The 23,650-nt window shown below is 34.6% G+C and overlaps 1 protein-coding gene across 2 annotated transcripts in view; it reads right to left on the bottom strand.

Annotated features, from left to right (window-relative positions):
* Positions 1–1,414: 1,414 nt before the first annotated feature.
* Positions 1,415–23,650, bottom strand: part of ANAPC4 (anaphase promoting complex subunit 4) — a 34,275-nt gene continuing 12,039 nt past the window's right edge. The window contains exons 10-29 of one of the 2 annotated variants that reach the window (XM_051965903.1): positions 22,795–22,881; positions 22,203–22,267; positions 21,575–21,617; positions 21,125–21,201; positions 20,352–20,452; positions 20,216–20,267; positions 18,509–18,564; positions 15,933–15,979; positions 12,185–12,241; positions 11,745–11,801; positions 11,219–11,312; positions 8,203–8,300; positions 6,757–6,818; positions 6,639–6,677; positions 6,431–6,532; positions 5,310–5,384; positions 3,947–4,120; positions 2,743–2,866; positions 2,120–2,234; positions 1,415–1,846 (exon numbers count right to left, since the gene is read on the bottom strand). In XM_051965903.1, the coding sequence (XP_051821863.1) occupies positions 1,839–1,846; positions 2,120–2,234; positions 2,743–2,866; positions 3,947–4,120; positions 5,310–5,384; positions 6,431–6,532; positions 6,639–6,677; positions 6,757–6,818; positions 8,203–8,300; positions 11,219–11,312; positions 11,745–11,801; positions 12,185–12,241; positions 15,933–15,979; positions 18,509–18,564; positions 20,216–20,267; positions 20,352–20,452; positions 21,125–21,201; positions 21,575–21,617; positions 22,203–22,267; positions 22,795–22,881 (1,533 nt within the window). In that variant the 3' untranslated portion in view covers positions 1,415–1,838. Of the gene's footprint in view, positions 2,235–2,742; positions 2,867–3,946; positions 4,121–5,309; positions 5,385–6,430; positions 6,533–6,638; positions 6,678–6,756; positions 6,819–8,202; positions 8,301–11,218; positions 11,313–11,744; positions 11,802–12,184; positions 12,242–15,932; positions 15,980–18,508; positions 18,565–20,215; positions 20,268–20,351; positions 20,453–21,124; positions 21,202–21,574; positions 21,618–22,202; positions 22,268–22,794; positions 22,882–23,650 lie in introns of both variants that reach the window. The other variant, XM_051965902.1, reaches the window with a different exon arrangement.

Raw genomic sequence — 23,650 nt, 5'->3', positions numbered from 1 at the left:
TTTATATAACTTTATTTTATATTCCAGAACTCTGCTAAAGCTGTTAATTGTTTCAAGTAGATTGTTGGATAATTCTGTAGGACTTTTCTAAATATATCATCATATCAACTACAAAGAGTGATAGTTTTATTTCTGCATTGACTATTCTAATACCTTTAATTTCTTTTCTTTTCTAATTGCTAAAGCCAACATTTATAGTATGATACTGAATAACAGTGGTGATAATGGGCATCCTTGTTTTACTCCTGATCTTACTGAGAATGCATCCAGCCTCTCTCCATTACAAATATGAGTGCTGGGGGTTTTTAGATAGATGCTGTTATTATTATTTTAAGGAAAACTTCCTTTATTCTTATGCATTTTTTTAATAGGAATGGAAACTGTATTTTTTCAAAATCTCTTTCTGTATCTATTGAGATTATCATATGTTTTGTTATTGATATGGTCAGTTATGGCAATAGTTTTCCTGAACCAGTCCTGAATTTCTGGCATAAATTCCACTTGGTGATAATATATTATCTTGCTGATAAATTGTACTCTTTTTGCTAATATTTTATTTATTTTTTTTGCATCAATATTCATTAGAGAGATTGGTTTGTAATTATCTTCCTGTTTTGGTTCTTCTGGTTTAGGTATCAGTACCATATTTATGTTTTCCACACATAAAACCCAGGATGCTCAAGTAAATATTTAATATTCTGCTCTCTATAAACAAATTAAAAAAGATCTCATGTACTTTTAAGTTTAATCTGTCTAACTAACATTATCTTCAGCACTTTCTTAAATCTAGATTATCAACAAAACAAGAGTCCAAGCCCTGAATGTAGAACTGGCTGATTCCCAGTGAGTAAGCTCACACTGAAATCAGAACAATTGGTTCTCACAAGCCAGGTTGGGCCAGCTATATCACATTCTTGATATAATCCACAGTTCTTTTAAATATCTCATCCTATCTTCTAACTAAAAAAGTATTGTACAATGATCTATCTATTAGCAGTGTGTAAAGAAAGAAATATTATATGAAACAACAGCAAAGCACGGAATAGTCTTACATGTGAACTATTCATTTGATTGCACTTTCCAGCCTGAAGAAATCTTGAGTCTTTATAAACTGATTTATGTATGGACCAACACATTGCAGCAAGGATTGAGGTGAAAGGTGGGAGTATTTGACAGTTGCACAGGAATAATACCCATTAATTTGGGAGAGGACATTAAGAAATCAACAGTGCATAAGAGTTCATTAACACTAATGCTAAATCATATTTAGTTGAACCTATTACTCCTAATGTTCCCAAGAAGTAAAATTGTACAGATGTCTGCTACATGTCTTTAATACCCAATAGCTCTAGCTGTGAATATTCTTAATTCATAGAATCAAAAGCTCAATTAAGAGAATGTGAAAAGTTAATCATTTAAGGACAAGTAGTATTTTGGGTATTTAATTGATAAGGGCAACATCAATCTTTTCATAGTTTGAAAGCTTAGCATTGCAGGCATTCACATTTTTAACTGATAATGGAAATATAACAAACACAAAGCATTCAGGGGTTACAAAGAAGAAATGGAATAAAAATAGTACATTTTGTTGATTAAAAAATTTTTAATGCTAAATAAAGAAGCTGAATAGCCTCCTTCAGTAATAAATGACAACTGTTTAAATATGTTTACATGTAAATTAATTGTGCTAAGAGGAATAAGTCCTGACACTTACTTTTTGAGAAGCAGAAAAGACTGAATTCCCTTCCTCAAATTCAATTAATGTTTGCTTTAAAAACTACAGTTCTTCAGGCAGTTTTATAAAGAAACATCAGCAAAAGGAAATGTCCTTCCAATGGTTACATTTCTGGAAGATGAAGCAGATTTAAAGAAAATATACATTGTTCACAATATAATTAACTGTTTATTTCTTTGGTACAAAGAAAAAAATTAAGGTGTTCTAAAAAAAAAATCTTAGCCCACCTACTTATTAACATAATGAAAACATTATAAAATAATTGCAGCTGAGATTATGAATCTAAGTTAGATTCCTGATCTTCCACTGCATCCACCAGATCGGCAGATTCATTGCCAACACTTTCTTGGTTATCTGCAGACTGAATTAATTCTTCCTGCTCACCAGGCACATGATGGGATGAAGATTCCTCCTCTTCGTCATCATCTTCCTCTTCTGCCTCCCCATCATCTTCTACATCCATTTCAAATACTCTAACATGACGAAGATTTGAGCTTAACTAAAGAAATATAAAAGGATTTAGTTTTAAAGATATTTAAAACATTAAAAAATGTTATTTGAACAGCCCCAATAAATATATTTTTCAGTAATTGTAAAACAGAAGCAGAAACTGAAACTTTCTTAGAAAAATGGGATTCTTTTAAAGGGAAATAACTTTTTTTTTTCAAAGACAATTGGGGTTAAGTGACTTGCCCAGGGTCACACAGCTAGGAAGTGTTAAGTGACTGAGGCCAGATTTGAACTCAGATCTTCCTGACTTCAGAACTGGTACTCTATCCACTGCCACCTAGCTGCCCCTAGAAATAACTCATTTATCTTAATTTATGCTAAAATTACTAAGTTTAGGTTTCTGATATATAAAAAGAATATGTGGATTATAAAGAAACAGAGTATTTGATTTTAACTTAGTACTCTCTAAACACAAAACTGAACAGCTAAGGATCCAAAATATCCAGGTAATATGCCATAAAAAATTTTAAAAGCCCTATTCAAATATAAATACTTACTACACAAGAGACTTTCCGAAAACCATTGACAGCAACATACTGCGCTTTCATATTCTCCAGTATTCTCCACTGACTCTCCAGGAAGACAGTATGTGTAGGTATAAGATCACTCTGTTCATCAAGCCTACACAGAGTAAAACCATAAAAAGTAGAATTATTTTTCCCCTCATTTTTTGTGCCTTCAACTTCTATCCAAGTTCATTTAGAATGCTTCTCTTGAAAAAGGAAGAAAAAATCCTACAATTTTAAGATCACAGGCTCATAGATTTGGAGATGGAAAAGATTTCAAAATTCATCTAGCCTAATCCTCTGATTGTAAAGAGCATGAAACTGAGGCCGGGGAGGCTAAGATCGTGCCCAAGATCCCACAGTTAGTGAGATCAGAGAGAAGATTCAATTTTGGGTCTTTGGCCTGGCTAAGCAAAAGCTAGCCTGGGAAATCATCTTTGATTAAAGAATCACCAAGATCTTCGTCATCTCTCTAAATATTTTCTTTTTGTTTCAATATTTTCTATTTCCAATACCATTTTTCCTAGTTTTAGTCTTCATAATGCTGCAATTTTAAACAGTTAAATGCCTATAATATTAACTTACCTAAGCAAGTATTGCTTTTATTCTCTTTGAAAACAGGTTAACAAACTTTAAGAGAAAGAACTATCTGGTTCCTTAAGTCTCAATCATATAAGACTTTTCCTTTGAAGGTGGGAATATATGGTTCTTATGGGATGGGGAATTAGTGGGGATGGATCTTGATTTGTACCATCACAATGAACAGTAGAGTAGAAAGTGGTAGTTCCCCCAATTCTACTGTGTATTTGGCATCCCATTTTGAAAGAAGATAAAAGATAAAAAATTATATATATAATTCCAAAAGATAAAAAAATCACACACACACACACACACACACACACACACACACACACACACACAACCAGCCTTCTAGTCTATCTATATTAATGCTGTTCCAGGGCTCTCCTGGGATATGGATATGAGGAACTCATTTCACTCCACCCAAGTACATCTCACCTTGTTCTAACAACAGAAGGCAGAAGAACGAAGGGGAATTCCCTGCTTTTCAGTTACCCAATAGGTTACCCTTACTAATCATACCCTGAATAACTGACTCTACATTCTACATTAAAAAAAAAACAAAAAAAAACATTTAATTATTAGCTGAGAGAGGTAACTACCAATGTCCCTCTACCTTTTAGTGGTTGTCCCACTGAACTCCTTCTCTGGAGCATCTTCCTTAGTATACACCAAAGACAATGGAAACTGAGCTAAGATTCTTTCTTTGCCTTCTTGTTCTTCATTCTCCTTCAGAACAACTGTTATCGTTTCATCATCATAAAAATGTGCATCAAGACAGCTGTAGGGGCTGGAGTGAAATGGAATTTATTATATTTAGAGGTTATTCATTAACTGAGTGATCACTTTAAATACAGGCATTAAATAGGCAGGGAGGGGAAAAAGAAAAAGATCAAGTCATATCTTATTTTAGAATATTTTTCAAGATTCATTATATTTGATGCATTCTATTTTCTTCTAAATTCCCACTGACCTGCTGTTCTGTTATTTATGACAGATTAATCGAACTAGATTTTTGATTACACATTCATGATTAGTTTATGGTCAGAGAGCCTGCTTGAGATCAATGATCAGATTTAAGTTCTTACTCTACTTAATCACCTCCTCTGCTGAAAGTCCCAGAGGACTCAGTGTTAGGTATTCCTTTATGGTAAACTGAGCTGAATGGCATCAAGGTGACTCCTAGGTTTAAAGAAAATTCAGTTTCACTCAAACTGTTGGACAGGGAGGTAAAAGTGAGATTTCATGTAGAAAAATATATAAATCAAAAGGCTTTGCTTCCTTTTGTTAAGGATGGACAAGAGAATTTTTTAAAAGAATTCCATATTTAGTTTTTCTACTTTATCAGCTGACTCTGGAAGATGAGTTATTTTTCATTGAAATTATGTACACAGAATATCTTTAATTGGATACACAGTTAATCTGGTATAGCCAGAATCAGAACTTTTGAAACCCATACTGTCTCTTAAATCCCCAGGGCAGAACTGCCACCTTGGCCCAAAATTTAAGTGTCCTAATTACCATCCATCTTTTCAAGTATTTTGAGAGGCAGCACGGACAATATAGATGGACAGCCAGCCTCAGAGTTTGGAAGATTTAAGTCTCAGTGCCCGGCCAATTCCCTAAGATTAAGTTAAAAAAAAAAAAATATGAACCTACAAGGCTAAAATTGTCTCCATCAGGAAGTTTCTTACATCAATGAAATCAGAGCTCTTGTCTCTATCCCTATCTTTATGAAACATATTATCGTCCCATAATTAACTCAACTACAGATTAAATTATTCTTCCATGTACTATAAAAATGTAAAGAAATTTTTTTTCACCATAGCACACACTAGCAACATTATCATGCTTGACAGTCCTTAAGTTCCATTTTACTTAATTGAGATATAAGTAAAATATTGATATTCAAGAGTAAAATATACCACTAAACTACTATTAATTAATTGTGTGTTCTCTAGACAAAGCTCAAAATATACCTATTTTCGAAGTTTTCATTTGGTGTATTCAAGAAATTTCCAAATTCAACAGCAAGTAGTCCATTACTGACAGACCTTGGAGAAAGGAAGAAAAAAGATAAGTGTACTCAGTGGGTCAATCTGGATAAATCAATAATTTAAAGGTTTTTTCCAAGAACCTGATTGGAAGATTCAGTGCATTACTTACATTATACAGTCTACCCTAAAGAAATACAAATTTAGTTCTCCCTGCAGAAAACATATTAATTGGATTAAAGCATCAGGAAAAATAGAGGCTATCATCAATATTTTATAACTTCTAAGAATATTGTCACGAGTAAATTAAGAAGGATATCCAGCAACTTTCTTTTTGTCCCCTTTCTTTTTGTCCCCTTTTCTTATCAGGTTTATCTTAACTTCATGAGATTTCCTTAGAACTCAGGTATAAACCCCCCATTTTTCAAAGGAACTGAGAGTACCTGGAATCACTGCTTTTTGAGCTCACTAACTGGCCTTGGCAAAACCAAAGAAGCCATTATCAGTGGGAAAGCAGAGTGTGTGGCTTCTTTGCTCACCAGTCTGAAAGCTGAAGTGACTCATACTAGAGCAAAAAGAGAATTAGATATCTTAAGGACATGGGCTCTGTCCAGTAGCTAGTTTGTGATGATTGCTAAGACACCTAACCCATTCAAGAACTGAACTCCCAGTCCTCTCCTTCATGAAACAAAGACCTTAGATTCAATGATCACAGAATCTAAGCTCTCTCCCTGAGGGAACAAGTAACCAATTCTGTTGCTCATGGAGATCAGGAAAAAAAAAAGTAACATTCATTGATCTGATGCTTGTTTTGTTTCCTCTTACCACAGGAGAGGCTACACTTAATGGACAGATTCCAAGCACTTTCCAATACAATAAAAAAAAAAAAATCACAGAACTGGAGACTATTTAGTCCAGACCTTTCCTTTTATAGATGACAAAACTAAGACCTAAAGAGACTAAGTTATTTGAGATGATGCAGTTAATTAGTGGCAAAATCTATATTCAATTAAGAATACAAAGGGGCAAGGAGAAAAACTCTGTCTGCATAAGGAATGAGCTCGTGCATATCAGTTATTATTCTTTCATTTTAATATAATACTAACCTCGAGATGTCAGTGTGTCTCCTCAAAATGTAGATTCTAGAAGCTGAACTATCTGACATAGTAAAGAGTACATAATGTAGGTTTGAAGATTTGTCATTCCAGCTGGGAAAAAAAAAAAAAAACAAGGAAAAGTAAAATAAGTGTAAATCTGGGATTCAATAACTTTTGTTCTGAAAAGGTGTCAAAGATGAAATGGACAAAGACTCACAGGAAGGGCAGTTGGAACAATCGAGGGGTAGAGTCCTCACTGAAAGAAAAGAAAAAAACAAGTCAGCAAATCCCGAATTTACTACAGAATTACACAGTGAAAATGTAGAGAAAATTACCTTCGAGTAGCTTTGTATAAGGGAATACAGACAGCTTGATTCACTGATTTTCCAATAACATTCTAGAAAAATGAAAATATTTTAAAACTGAATAGAACATGTTTCTTGAGACAAACAGAAGTGTTCTATGAAAAACAGACCAAACAATAAAAAGTGATTAATGCTTACAATTCAGTTGCTGTATAAAATTAAATGATAATATGAGTTCTACTAATAAGTACTTTACAAAATACTTGCCCCATAATACTCTCATGAAGTCTGAAAAATAAAGTGTTGACCATATTTACCACCTTTCTTCAGAACTTCTTTAACTTTTCACCTGCTCTTCCAGTTTTCAATCTCCCTCTTCTCTAATGCAGCACGGTGTTACTTCCTTGTCCTAAAGTTTATAAGTTCCCTACTGTTGACTCAACAGAGTATCAACTTCAAGGACAGCCATTTAAGGATTATTGCTACAACATGGCCGAATCTACCTTTCTGACTATGCTATGGACCATTTCAGTCCAAGCAGGCTGTGCACTATTTATTAATTTGTGGCACCCAGCCTACAAAAGCATTTGCATGGGATCCCCTTCATCTCCAGCCCACAGAATTGTAGGACCAGCTGCATCCTACTCCTTCCATGAAGCTTTCTTGATACTTGTCATCTCAAAGTGATTTATTCCTCCTTCAATAGTTGGAGAAACTCTCCTAAGCACTTAAATTATATTCTAACTTGTTATAGTGAGTCCATTTAAAGACATATCTTTTCACTCGACTTGATATCAAGTTTCCAAGGACTCAGTTGTCTTTCTTCTCTTTCCAGTTCTTAGCCCCAGCCCAAGATACTTAGAAGACATTTACTGAATTGGAGGGAGGCTCACGGGATGTGGCTTCTCTGTCCACTGCCACAGAGCTAACAAGAATGAGGGCCATGGAGGCAGGCCGGAATCTTATGACCCCAAATCCAACCCTTTTCCCAATAAACATCATCACCCCGTTGCTTCTCCAGACCTATGCCTCTTCTCTGGTAAATTTAATGAATGTAGCAGAGGAACAGGACATAGAAGAAAACTCCCTCTTCTAAGCTTCCATCATCCATTAGGCAGTCCTTTAAACAAAACCTAAAACTTGAATGATACTAATCAAATCCCTTTATGCTATTACTGTTCATGATTAGTTTGTTCAGTAATTAAAATACTCCAATGCTTTTAAGGCTTTCTCTTTTTTTATCCATTTTTTAAAAATGTCCACAATAATAATCAATCATTTATATAAGTAAGATATACAGACATTCATGCTCCTGAATTATCCTTCCTGACACTGTCCAAAGAATATTTCCAACACATAGGTCAATTTTCTTGCTTAAGAATCTTAAGTGTTTCAAATAAAATTAAAACTCTTCCTGAAATTCAAAGTCTTCCATGATCTGGTTCCAATCTATTTTGAATTTTATTTGAAACTTACTGCTGGTTTTTGTAAACAACGATCAATAATGCCTTCCATCTGTCTTTTCACAAAATGCAACGACTTTTCAGGATAATAGGGAAACAGCAAAGGACTTTCTGTAAATAAAAAATTATGATTTAATATACAAAAAGATTAAAAAAATTTAAGTATTCTATTAACTATCTAGTTGACATAACCAACATTCCTACTATCATTACAGAATTCAATTTGGGCATTTCAATATCTCTCACACAGACTAATTCAATCACTTAAAAAGTATTTAATTGCTTATTCAGTACATTTGATTGACCACATTTTAAAAAGAATTCCATAAATTTTGGCTAAATTTGTTTTTAAGTTTTGTCAGGAGAGCATCTATAAGCTGGAAAATTCAACTGTGTGGAATACTACCTTCACACACAAAACACAGAGACATGGACTGGCTCTCTGATTTCATTGATATAGGGAAGAAACACTCTTTCCCAAAATAGACATCTTCTCTGTGCTTTGGTTAGAGAAGTGCCCCAAGAACTGAGAAGGGAAGTCACTTTTCAGACACTCTCACCTAGTTTTCTCAGAGGTGCACTTTTATCTACCTTTCAACACATACATAGTGAATCACTGCCCTTTTCAAAAGTCTTATATTAAGAAAAAAATTGTGACAATCTTGTAGTTTAAAAAGTTACTCATCTGGATACATCCTGCTATTTCTTCTAACCTACTAGACTATTGAGAGCATGGATTTTATCATTTTTTTTTTTAAGTATTTCTAGTGGTATCTTGAATGTTTATTGAATGGGAAAGAATTCTAGATTTACTCCCAAGAATACCAGTTAGTGTGGAGGATAACAAAGCAGAGTCAAGCAACATTCCTCTAGTGTAACTCTAGGAACTGGGAATAAACAATCAAATCTGTCTAGAAAATACAGCTTCTTTAGCTCACAGCATCCCCTCACCCTGGATCTCCCTGCCTCTCATGCTTAGCCAAACTCCTAGAAAAAGCTGCAGCTTCTCCTTGCCTCCACATCCTTTGCTCTCACTTACACCTCAACCCTTTGCCATCTGGCTTCCGATCTCATGACTCACTGCAGCCACTCTGTCCAAAGGTGCTGAGGAGTTCTGATGGTCTTTTCTCAGTGTGTTATACTTCATACTGTTGGCCCTTTTGACCCCCACAAAAATCTTTCCCCTCTGTGCTTTCATGCTGCTGCTTTGGAGGATTCTGCTATCCAATAGCTCCCAGGTGACCTTTACCAGCTCACCCTGCATCTCGGTATCCTTTGCTGTATCCCCACTCATACTATCCCCTGTCAAAGCAGGTCAGGCTCAGGCTTCCATGGTGGATCCCTTTCTCTTCTCCCTCTATACTACCTGGTGAAATCCCATGGATAATATAATGACCACCTCCATGTTGATGATTTCCCAGTCTATGTGTCCCATCCCTCTGCTAAACTCTAATCTTGTCTCTCTCACTTTCTTTCAAACATCTCAAACTGGATGTCCCCTAGACTTTTTAAACTCAACCAAAAGAAAACTCATTATCTTTTCCCCATAACCTTTCTCACTTCCTCCTCTCCCTATTATGGAGCAGGGCAATACAATCTCCCAGGCCTCTCAGACTCAAACCAAGGAGTTATTTTCCACCCCTTACCACCTCCCACCAGCCACAGCCAATCTGTGGCCGGCTGATTTTACCTTTGCAACATCTCCCCCATATGCCCTCTTCTCGCCTTCTCTTACACTGCCGCTACTCTAGTGCAGACCCTTACCACCCTATGCTTGGATTGCCACAATAGGTGCCAATGGGTCTCCTTGTCTCCATCCTCTCCCCATTCCCTTTCCATTAAACCACCAAGCGATTTGCCTGTGTGCAGTTTCAAGCATGTCATGTAGCTCCTTCTCCAGTAAATGCCAGGATCAAATACAAAATCCTCTAACATTCAAAGCCCTTCACAAACCAGCCCCTCCCCCTTTCCTGTCATCTTACACCTCACCTACTACCATCAGTCTTCTCTACACCTCCAGGCCATCCAGTAGTACTGCTGCCAAAGAAATTTTCCTTAAGCACAAATGTGACCATTAACTTCCCTCCTCCATGTCAGTGACTTCCCAACACCTCTGGGATCAAACATAAATGTCTCAGTATACCTTTTAAAGCTCTTCACAAACTGGTCCTGAGCTCTCTCTCTCTCTTTCAATTCTCACTGGACTACTCCCCCTGCTGTGAAGATTCAACCAAACCGGCCTCCTCTCTGTGCCTCCCATGATCCCTCACACCTCCTGCTTCCATGCCTTTGCACTGGCTAGCTCCTCTGCCTTAATTCTACCTTTAAGATGGAGCTCAATCAGTCATCTTCTTCATAGTCTTTGCTCATCTTCCTAACTGCTAGTGTCTTCTCTCACAAACTACTCTGCTTTTGAACTATTTTGTATATATATGTATTTATTAAATTTCACACACATAAAGATATATATGTTTATGTATATTGGGGGGTGGGGTGGGGCTGGACTAGTGTGTACAAAAAAACCCACATTTGCTCACACCCCTAATAGAATACAATACAGCATATGCATTTTCTATTACAGAACATGAGTTACAAAATACAACTCAAATAGCTTATTTGAAGGTCAGATGTGTGGGAAACTGGCGTTACTATTTAGATTTATCTAGTAATCAAATGGACCTATGATGTCAGTTTTCAAGTAAGCTCTTTCATTCTTTGTATTTGTACCCCCCCTGGGCTTGGCACGGTGTCTGGAACATAAGAGGCCTTTAATTAATGCCTACTAAGTGACTGCATGTTGGTATGTACAATTTAATGATGTTATCCAGACACAGATCTCTTTTTTGATTTCTACTTTCTCTGTTTCTTTTTACAACTGAAATGAACACAAAAGCAGTTACTGGCTTCAAAGGAGCTTGGACAGGGCTATAAAAGACACTCATTAAATACTTGTTTTTATTTAAGTGGATTTATGTAGCTTTAAAATGTGACCAAAGTCTATTTATTGTACTAATAGTATTATTAAATACCTTTAAGGTGAGTACTATTCTGAAGAAAATCATACCACTGGTTTCCCTCAATATTAGGTGGTGACACAAGATCATCATCTTCATCTTTCAAATACTAGAAACAAATTATTTAGAACTTAAACTTAAGAAAACAAAAAACTGTGTCAAAGAATAGGAAGCACTTCTACTTTGTTATTATGTATAGAGGATCATTCATCTCACTTTTAGATGTAAAAGTGATACAAAATCAGATAACCAACATAGCATATATAAATTAAATAAAAATAAAGTATTATAAACTAAAATCTCTATAAAAAGAGACTAAGAATTTAAATGTGAAATACTCTATTTCTAGGAAATACAGTTTAATCATGTTATTAGTTATATAATTGTTTTAACAATTGTTTATAAATGATCATTATCTATTGTGAAATCTAGCATACTGCTACCTCTCAATAACATATTTATTAAACTAATACTACTATAAAAATTTTTATAGATTGTTAGAAAAACAGCATAATAGCCAAGTTCAATAAAAACCTTTTACCTGACCAACTCTTTCTACATTGAAGTACTTTCCTTTTCGATTATAAAGCTCTGGAGCCTAGAGAAAACAAACATATTACACGATTCAACACATTGATCTCATTTACTTAAAAAAAATTATCAGTTATAGTTTTATAATAAAGCATGTGCATTTTCCATTATATAACATGAGACCAAATATAGCTCATATCAACTCATTTAAAGGTGAGATATGTGATAAACAAGCATTACTGTCCATTGATTTTACTCAATAATTAAATGGATCTGTGATGATGTCAATTTTTCAGTTATTTTAAACTTGATACAGGCTTTTGTTTTTATTTATTTACTTTGACACAGACTTTCATTAAACTAGAATAAATGTTATTACATCTTTATAATTAAACAGGGTCACCACTTTGGTTCTCAGAAGACAATATTCTAAACAATTTTGGTCCCTACCTCATTGAAATGCTCCGTAAGAAAATCAGCAACAAATGAGATATCTTTTTGAGTCATCTGCCAAAAAAAGAAAAAGAACAAAATGTTCTTAAGAATAAAACATTTATTCAAAAGGAAACTTCCTAAAAACCAGAAATGTTAAAACAACAAAACATCATTCTGTCAATAAATGATACAGAAATTTATATAAATTGGTTTCTTCAGACTAAGCTCTAACATTTAAAACTCATACAATTAATGAAAAGCCTATTTATTTATTGACTCAATCAAGCAAATGGCTTTTAAATTCCTTATGTCCTTAAGAGTCTCCAAAGGGAGTTCTCAGAATCAAGAGTGAGCCAGTCTTACTCCATAAACAGTACAGAACTATTCTTTCCAGCATTACTGCTTTCCCAGGTGCCATCTTTCCCATCCTATTTTCAAAACCGCTTGATTCTGGTTTCATCCTTTTAGAGGCCATGATACAACTGTGATTGGGGTCACCTACTTCAATCCAACTGGGGTTCTCTAAAGCTATAAGGTTTTCCAAAGTACAAGGAACAGAACAGGAAACTGGTACCCCATATGGTGTAGAATAAGTATTTAATAAATGCTCATTGACTGATTGATTACTCAGACTGAAAATAATCCTACAAATGATATACAGAGTGTAGAGCATTAGGAAGATTGATCTTACTCAATTAAGGCTGATTTAGTCCATCTGGCTCCAGGCTAGACAAGACCTAACCCATCTTAGTCACTATTTTTTAAGATACCAAGGGGAAGGACAGTCTGTCACAATCTGCTAAGCCATTTAAATGTTTCACAGTTCTCAGAATTAAAAGTAAAAATGTTCCTCACCAGGAGCCAAAGTTGCATTGCATCAATTATTTAATCTCTACATCATCAAGAGAAGCTACAAAGGAAAACAGACTTTAAAATGAAGACCATAAAGACTCTTGTTCTGTGTATAATGAGATCACTCATTCATCAGAGCAAAGATCAAAATCATAACCAAATGAAAAGGATAAAGATAAGAAGTCAAAAACATTTTAACCTGACCTGAGAATGAAAAACTGAAAACGAATAAAGAAACTGACATGGATTATTTTTATTTTCTACTGAAGTCTAAGCAATTGCAACAACCTGGTGGAAGAGTCAAGAAAATGCCTCAACCAGCAAATATATAATCTCTTTTCTGAGCTGAAAAATATGATAACAAAGGAAATATCAATTTAGAATATAAACTTATTTGAAAAAATTAAAAGAGGAAAATAGTGCAAGATTATAAGTATATTCCCTGAAAAAGGAAAAAAGAAAGGTTGTAGAAGGGAAAATTAGCCTATGGAAAATTTAGCATGAGCTCCACCCAAGACAGACTATCAAGAACTTTTACAGGCAAACAGGAAGAATACCAAGAAACATAAAAGGGTTTAGGTATGTCAGAACTGCCATAATGACAAGAGCAGAATGACATTTGCACTTGAACATAATTGCCTCCATTGTATGGCACCACTAAGCAGAAATGGCGCAGAAGAAACCAAGCAGCTGAATTGGAGTCTGTGCTGATTATCACACAGTCCAGATTTCACAAATTTAGAACCAGAGGATCTGAGAGGTCAGAGGACCTGGCTGGTTTCAATTCCAGCTTGCCACATTTTCGCTGCTTACTCTTGGTGCTATAGTTAAAATCTAGGTTCTGATGTACTTTTCATTCAATGAAGAGAGATCAACAGTCCCAATCAGCTATTTTGCAGATGAGAAAGCTGAGACACAGAGAGGCCCGTGTGCCCATTGTCACGCAGGCAGTGGCTACACTGGGATTCAGATTCAGATTCTCTCACTCCCAATCTAGGGAGTATCATTTGCATCATTCCCACTAAAGGAGTGGGAGATGCCAAATGATTAGAAGGAACACAAATGGGTTTATTACCAAAAATAGGTGACTAAGAGAGCATCAAGAACTATTACCATCAGCTACTAATACTACAATTATTATTATTTTTACTGACCCAAATGACTACTTTTCACTTATTTTTCCCCCATGTAAATCTTAATATTAAAAGGGGATGGGGAAAGAAAAAATTTCTCACTTTTATTTGATGTTCTAGAACATGAAAGCAGAAGACCCTGATGTAATCATCACTACATGTCCTCTGGGTGAGAACTTCTGCACACACCTGCCATGCACTTGGGAAAATCTTTTAACTGTTCAAAATAAGCCAATGTCCTTTGTTTAAGTTTCATTTTTAAGCTTCGTGAGAATGATCTACATAAGGATGAAAAATACATTTGAGGAAAATGAGATGGGAGCAGCCAAATTTTTACAAAATTTTCGACAGCAGACTATAGCTTCATTGATATAACTGATTAAAAATTATGGAAATTATAAGATGTCCCTGTTTGTTGATTATAAAAACAAATTCAGTAGATCAAGATATAGATTTAAATGTTCTCTTCCAGTGAAATGTATCCTATGCATATGTTAAGATGACACAAAATTTACTAAAAAACACCAAAAGAAATAACCTTATTTTGAGTTTCTCTGATTATTAATATCAAATAAGGTACAAAACCAGGAGATTTGCTCATCAAAAGTATCCACCAATGTCACAGGGTGTCCATGAGGCCAAATGGTAACAGGTATTCCCTAGAAATCAGGACATTCTCCAAATCTGATTGCATTAACTCAAGCTTCCTCAACAGGATCTACAAATACTCTGAACAATCTACAAAGAGAAAACCAAATGATTGAAAAGGCCTATTGACCAAGATCATGGGGAAATCTGGAGAGGCAGCCCACTGATTATCCCAACAGTACATGTACTTTAGAAAAGTATTACAGAGAACAGTGAACTGGGCACACAGAATGGAGGGAAAAAAAATAAACTGGATCATATGTGGAAATCTATGAAGAGCTAAGCAAACAACTCAGGCTGCTCCCCAAGACAATAAGTAATTTAAAAAAACACTCATGTTTTCCAGCAATACTACATGGCTATGGCAGCAGAATTGTACAATTTCTAAAGAATCAAAACTACTGGTGACCCAAAGGATAATAGAAATGTATGCAGGCTGTAGTCATCTTGCCATTGAGGACTTACACACAAAAAATAGTGTTAAAGATATCATTCAGAAGGGCAGCTAGGTGGCGCAGTGGATAGAACACCAACCCTGAAGTCAGGAGGACCCGAGTTCAAATCTAACCTCAGACACCTAACACATCCTGTGTATTCTGGGCAAGTTGCTTAACTCCAAATTCAAAAAATGTATGGTCAGAAAAAAGAAAGGTTCAGTCAGATAGTCAAAGAATGGGATAACAGACAGACATCTCAAGTGCTACAAGTGCTGAAGAGCCTCCAAGGTGGCAGGCTAGATCCTATCCAAAAACTCACACAGAAGAACAATAAGAAATGCATGAGATTAAAAAAGCCTGAATGGATTATGATCAGTACCATGGAAGAAAAGAAGTACTACTGGATCCTTTGAATTACTAAAGTACAATTCAATGATTATTATAATATATTTTGCAAATAGGAGTTATACAGTTGACAAATCATATCAATCTTAAATCTCTATTGGGGCAGAATATAGATCTTGCAGGAATTTCTTTTCAGAAAAAGTTTTAATAACATATACACTGTCTGCTATAAAATAAATATTTGATATTTACTGAATTTCTAGATTAATTATGTAACATTGCTTGAATTGCCAAGGTAGTTAAACTTTCTAAATATTAGAAATTACCTGCATTAGGAAAATACACTACCTTGTTCAGTTCTGGAAGCACATGGTCTTCTGACATTCTCAGCATTGCTGGGAAGATAAAAGTTAAAATTATCTTTCAATGAAAACTACAAAAACATTTAGAAATAAGAAAAAATTTCTTCTTTCAAAATAGTACCTTTAGCACATAGTATCCCGTATTTATGTCTTAGGAAAAATTATTTCCTCTAGGACCAGACATTCTAAATTAGGATATACCATTTTTTTCTGTGAAATTCCTTTATTGCATTCAATCAAACCTCATTGACTTTTCATCTATTTTTTTATTCAGAATTCTATGTATTTCTTTGTTCAAATGAAATAACACATATAAAGAGCTTTATTAGTCTCAAAATGCTATATAAATGTTAGTTTCTACTATGGTGATGCAAGTGTCAATTTTAACACAGCTTCTCCCTTTTAGTTAGATAGAAGTTTAATTTAAATATTACATTTTCTCCTCAAAACTTTGTTCTTTGTAAGACAATTAATTTTTTCAAATTTTCCATCAAAAACATTTTCCCTAAAAAAACAAAACAAAACATTTCCCCTGCTAATTATATATAAATGCTTCACTTAAATGAGCTAATATTTTAAGAGTTACATATGTCACTGACTCTTTATATCTACTTTTAGATATTATCTTGGGGAAAATGCTCTGTGCAATGCCCAAAACAATGATGAATACAAATAATTATTAAGTTTTTAAGTATTGGATGGGGCTTAAGAAATAATCTGATTCACAGATTAGAAAACTAAGTGACAAGCCCACACTACAAATTAGTGGCAGAAACTGAACAAGGATTCAAGTTTTTTCCCCATATAAAACTATGATGATGAAGATTCACCAGAAACTGGTCTATAAAGTAGCATAAGGTTGACTTTGGCACCAGGAAAATCTGAGTGAGAGTCCTGCCTCAGATGCTTGCCAGCTATGTACCCTGGGCCAGGCACTTAAGTCTTATCTGCCTCAGTTTCCTCACTGATAAAAGAGGGATAATAACACAGTACCACTATCACAACAGAATTTCCAGGGTTATTATTAACATCCATTATTATATATTACACAGGAATTGTGGTAAAGGCTCTCTAGATTTCCATCATGGTTCATAACATGGGCACATCACTTCACTGACCTAAGCCTCCTCACGTATAAAGTGTGGACAGTGACAGCCTCCACCTCCCAGGGCTGTTGAGAAACTAAAATGATACCATAAATACAAAGCTGTCTACATTGTAAAGGATTATCTGTGGCGCAGACATCGCCTTAAGAGACTTTGTTCCCTTCGAGGATAAGTGGGAGCCAACCAGGAGGCTGCAGACATGGGGCCAAAGGCCCATCAGGTAAACGCCCTAAACACTTTTGCTATGGGCTTGGGGCTTCATTAGAAATGACTGTTCAGAAAATTATTGCCTGTAAGGTTATTCAGTTTCCTTTTCGGGATTATCACAGCAAACAGTCAATATGCCCAGAATCTCAGGACTTGAAGGCCAATCCCGTGACAAGTAGTGACCCGCAGCTTTGCTCTGCCCCCAGCTCATCCTAGGGGGCCCATCTTGCCCTAACAGCAAGCCTCCATTCACTTCTTTACAACTTCTGCCCACTGCCAGTCCAGTCCTCGAAAGGATGAAAGACTTTAGACAATTCTCCCATCTCACAAACTATCTCCTCCCTAGAACAACCACTTTTCCATGGCTACTAATCCCTCCTAGGAGGCAGACAAAGGCATCACTTATGCCACAGACAAGGGGACTCCAGAGCACAAATGCAAGGCGGCTCCCTAGTTCCAAATCGCCCAGACTCTGTCACTGAATCTCTGTCCCAGCTCTTGTCACTCAATGTGCTGACTCTATCAAATGTCTCATTAAGGTTCAGGCCCCTGCAGCCTTTTCCTGAGCTGTCTCACGGCCATTCTGGAGGCTTTCTGAGATCACTGCTGACCAGACTCCAAGTCACACTCATTGGTCTGGTTTTCAGGTTTCATTCTCTTTCCTCTTTAAAAAATTAAAACAAATTCCTCCTTCTCCGATCCTATAGCATCTCTCTGTTCTCCCTGATCCCCCAAATAGCAATAAGAATAACTCCCAATTATCAGTATTCCAGGAGAGAGTCCTTTTGGCTCTGGTGACCAGCTCACGCAGGGCAGCTGGCAGCTACTTTTCTTGAGTAGCATCTCTAGTAGCCATTTCTGTCCTGTTGATTTCTATCTAAATATCGTTTTCCCTGGCAGAGAAAATGGAAACAAGACAACCATACCTAAAAAATTCAAATTACTTTTAAAACTCAAGACAGCAATACCAGAGATAACATGAGCATTTGTATTATTTGCACATGGATCTATATAAATATATGAAATTATGTCATGAATAAATATGTGTATATTCTTTGTGGTTTGAATTTTTGATAACAGGAAGTGTTGCATGAGAGATTTTTTAAAAAATGTAACTTTGAATTATACAGAGGAGTCGTCAAAAAAAATACAACTTATTTTAGTAGAATAACACTAGAATTAATTTATTACCCCTACTCATTAAGAACAGAATTAAAACAAACAGAAAGAAATATTCAGATAATCTTACCTACATACAGCCACCGGAAAAATGCTTTGAAGTTTTTCATACTACTATCTATAACTCTAAACAAATAAAAGAGAAAAGGTTAGTAATAAATTTATTTTGGGTAGTTGGTTCCACTTATTTTTTACTTAATGTGAGATAGAATATTTAAGACTAAAAATTAATGTACATAATTCTCACAGCCATACTTCATCTTTACACATCAAGTAGGGCTTTAAAGACAACATTCATCAACCTAACAAATCCAGAAATACTCCAAAAGAGAAAATTCACTTTCATTTTAACCTCAAGGCAAGTAACTCAAATTCTGATTCTAAGAAACCTTGCCATAAAAATAAAGTTCTTTCCAAACATTCAGTAATGTGTGAAATCCTTTTTTGACTTTTCAAATAAAAGGAAACCAGAAAAACTGTTTTCAGCATTATCCTCACAACCCAAAAATATGCTCACTGGTCAGGAAAAGAAAAAACATCACCACCAAGAGAAAATCATTATTGTGGAATTTCTAGTGTGGCAATTCCTGTGATCTCAAAGGATGCTATTTTTAGAATGTAATTTCTGATTTTCACAAGTACCAAAACAGGATTTCAAAAAGTGAATTTCCCTATTATCTACAGATTTAACCCCCAAATAAGTTCTGTAAAGCAATTTTCATTTTGCTTAAATCCCTGTCTGGATATGAGCCATTTAAGCTTATAAATATTAGGATCATTATTCAACATAAAAGATATGACACTTGTACTGCACTTATCTTCTCCAAATCTCAAAGTCCTTTGCAAATAAAAAATCAAATAATACTCCTAGGGAGATTAGGTTGCTATTACTGACCTTATTATATAATAAGAACTTATTAGTGACTGATTTTAGGACCAACATGACCGCATCACTACTATTTCAAAGAAAAAGAAATTCTTCCCATTTCTATGAAGTTCAGGAACGTCAGAGTAAACCAGCACAGCCTAAGAACTGGAAGTGATATTACAGGCTGCATAACCTAACCCACAGGGAACTTGCCTGACGTACAAAAGTGAAATGTCTTGCTCATGATCACATATTTAAGAAGCAACACAAGGATTTTAATCCAGGTCTTGCAGACTGAACCCGACATTTTATGCTCTACACCCCACCACCACTATACTCACGTGGCGATAACTAGCAAATGAATCTGTGAGACTCAAGTCTACATTAGTTACTTTTTCAGCAACAACACACTGCTAACCTATTTTGAGTTTACATTCAACTATGCCAAATTTCTTTTCCACTTTATATTTAATATATTTAATCAATATTTAAAGTTTCATTACATCCCTTCCTCTTTCACTACATACTATATCCTAATTACCTGAGTACAGGCACAGGCATTAGCAGCTTTGGCTAAGTGACTTTAGACCATTTAACTTTTATTGCCTCAATTGTTCTATCTGTAAAATGGAATGAATATTCAACTGTAATTACCTTAGGAAAAGAAGATTTAAAATGTAGAAATTGGCAAAATTATCTTCACTTAATATTTATTGACAAAATGTATTTGCACTTAGGCTGTTAAAATAAAAGAAGATAGTTCTATTTTTTTTGGGAAAAACATCTTTTTCTTTTGGCTTTCTAATTTTTTTCTCTTCAAAAAATTAGATTGGGATCTTATTATTCAAGTTTTTTTTTTTTAATTAAGAAAAACAAAAACAAAAAATTTTGTACATTTATGATACTTACTGAAGAAGTTCATTTGCCTTTAATATGAAAGAACCTACAGAAGTAATAGCATCTATGAAAAAAAAAAAAAAGGCAAGATGTTTACTTGTAAACAAAAACAATCTTAATGTGATCTATTGAGAAATAAATCAATTACCTTCAATTCCAGTGGCATCTAGTCCAAGAGGTTCGTATTTTTGTTTCCAAGAAGCCATTCCTTTCAATTCACTCAAATGGTATAATAAGGCCTCAGAGCCACTACCAAAGTAGAAGAAAAGAGAATTTCTCAGTTTTTCCCATCATTACCCACCATGATCATGGGTACTGAACATATAGCCTAAAAATTTACAGTTTTTCAGACTAGAAACTGACAATAAATTTAATTTGGGTTTTATTTTCTAATTTAAGTTCTAAGATACATTCTAAGAACTTGAATGTATCATTCTGTTTTCATTTTTCCTGAGGGATGAAATTAAAATGCAATTCAAATTACATTACAATAGCTTATCCAGATATTATAAAACAATCTTATTATATTTAAATCTAAAACTAAAAGGCCTGAAACCACTAAGATCATGTGCAGGTTTTCACCATAGTTTAAATCTTAAACTCCGTATTACTTCCTGATTTATTTCACTTCCTCAAGGCACAGTAACAATCCCATTTCCAAATCTACTAAAAATAGGTGAGGGAAAAAAAAAGTCAATTTACATGTGGCAGAGAAAACAGTATGGAGGTGATGGATAGACTCAGTCATTTGCTCTTTAAATCCTACTCTTAAGATTCAATGCAATTCAATGATTCATCAAAAAAAGGTATAAAAGTTTAGAATCATGGCTAAGGGACAGTCATTAGGAGATAAATCACTACAAGATTCTAGTTAAGTTCATTTCAACAGTTACAATGTTAAAGTATTCCAAATAATCATACCTCTGCAAGTGACTTATGACCAATTTCTGTATACTGGAGTATGAAGACTCTATCGACTGGCCAAGTTTTTTCAAGCCCTAATTTTTAAAAGAGAAATAAATCAGCATGCATCTAAGGGACTTTATGCCAATTCAAAGGAAGCAATTAGATATGTGTGTTAATATTCACAAGAGGGAGCATGGCATAATGGCTAAAGTGCTGGCCTTAAAGCCCAGAAGAGCTGGGTTCAAGTCCAATCTCTGACATTTAAACCTTTGGCAAACCATAAAAACGTTCAAGTTCCAGAAAACACTGAGATTCTGCATGTAAATTGCTAACAGTGGTAGAAAGGGACCTTCTCATCTGGGAGTTCCCTATACCACTGAAAGTACAGATCCAATCCCATTCTTTGAAATTCATAGCCAGTTTCAAACACATATACATTTCCAATACACATATTATTAACTATACCTTTACTGTTAACTGGTTCATTAAGAGGGACTGAAGTTCAAGGCTAAAATAAAAAAAAAAACCACAACACAGCATGTTAATAATTTTTCTCTATTTAATAAATCTCTTTTTTTTAGGTTTGTAATTATATTTCTTTTTTGTTACTTTTTATTAAAGCTTTTTATTTTCAAAACATATATATGGATAACTTTTAACATTCACCCTTGGAAAACCTTGTGTTCAAAATTTTTTCCTCCCTTCCCCCCATTCCCTTTCCTACTTGACAAGTAATCCAATATATGTTAAACATGTGCGATTCTTCCATACAAATTTCCACAATTATCATGCTGCACAAGAAAAATCGAGAAAGAAAACAAAATGCAAGCAAACAACAACAAAAAGAGTAAAAATACTATGTTGTAATCCACACTCAATTCCCACTGTCCTCTCTTTGGGTACAAATGGGTCTCTCCATCACAAGACCATTGGAACTGGCCTAAATCACCTCATTGTTGAAAAGAGTAACGTCCATCAGAATTGATCATCATGTAATCTTGCTGTTGCCATGTACAATGATTTCTTATAAAGCTCTATTTTTTTTAAAGAAATAGTACATATTTAATATATAAACTACAAAGTATCTTCTTACCTTGCTTTCCCCCATAAGAGCAGCTGCATGAATTCATCCTGCACTGAGGTTGCTGTGTTCTTTTCCTAGAGGGCAAATATTACGGTGATTATTGTACTTATTTTACCAAGATATGAAATATTTAAAATTGCAAACATGCTTATTCAGAAAAAGAATACAGTTCTTATATTCTTCTCTAAATTTTCCCTAAAAATTCTTCTTTAAATTTGTCACTAGACTATCAATAACTAAGAAGAGAACTAATTAGCTATTATATAACATTTCCTCTTCCTAGCTGTTTTCTTATTCCATATGCTTACCTGTCCTGTCATCAAAATCCCTGTCCAATAATCCTCTCTAGCAGCTTTCCTCTGGTGACCACATCATTCTCACAACAAATAAGCCAACCATTTCATATAATTAAGTCAAAATGGAAAGTATCAATGACATAAACTATTCCCCTGTTTTTAAAATTATTGAGAAGTTAAATCAAACCGAACATTTTATTATTCTCAATTTATGGGTTTTCTTAAATTCCTGAGGCATGAGCTAAAAGTAAGTAAGGAACTTAATGCAGTTCTAACTTTTCAATGAGGGGCTTCAGTAATATTACCTGTACAAATTTGGTGAGACGAGAATCCATTTGCATCAATATTTCTTCCCAAGCCTCACACATGCATGTCAATGATAACCTTATATACTATACATGAAAATGAAAAAAAAAGCAATAAAATATTTTAACTTGAAATGTCAATTACAAATTTGTATACTTATTATGATCTGACTCATGATAATCTGAAATTTATCTTTTAATGAATTTAGATCCGAGCATCACAGAAAAAAAATGAAAACATAAATAATAGTAGTCAGTATCAAGATATATTTCAAAAACTTTTCTTCTTTCTTCTTCTTCTACTGAAATTTCCCATTTAAAATTTTCCACAAACATATTTCATGTTATACTAATTGGCAAAATGAGTGTTTGGTCAAATCATGAAGGCCTATATAAATCTTCAGTTTAAAAATGCACTGTTATTTAGAAGCTGTATAGTTTATAATACCCTCTAAAATGTTTTCCAAATTAAACTTTAAAAATTCTTAAAGCAGTATTTGAACTGTCATCAAAAATGTTTACTTTTTTGTTTCTTAGAAAGTATCAATAAAATTTCCATTCCATACATGGATACAAAGTGACCCTAATATAAGCTATCACAGTGTTACTGAATCTCAAGAAGTGAAAGTTTATGCCTTTGGCATATAAGGAATTGAAGAAATCAATCACTTCAGTGTTGCATATCAACATGAAACCCCCTGCAATATCCCAATATCGGACACCATTGTTCGTCTGATCCATGATAATTACAGCAGTACTACTTCTTCTATCCCTGCCAGTTTTAGTAGCCAGTATTACAATACTCTTAACAGACTACAATCTTAATACATTTTTTGACCCTGCTGGAGGAGGAGAC

This window comes from Antechinus flavipes, chromosome 6, assembly GCF_016432865.1.
Source record: "Antechinus flavipes isolate AdamAnt ecotype Samford, QLD, Australia chromosome 6, AdamAnt_v2, whole genome shotgun sequence".
Classification (NCBI taxonomy): Eukaryota; Metazoa; Chordata; class Mammalia; order Dasyuromorphia; family Dasyuridae; genus Antechinus; species Antechinus flavipes.
This window is presented reverse-complemented; position numbering and strand designations above follow the sequence as displayed.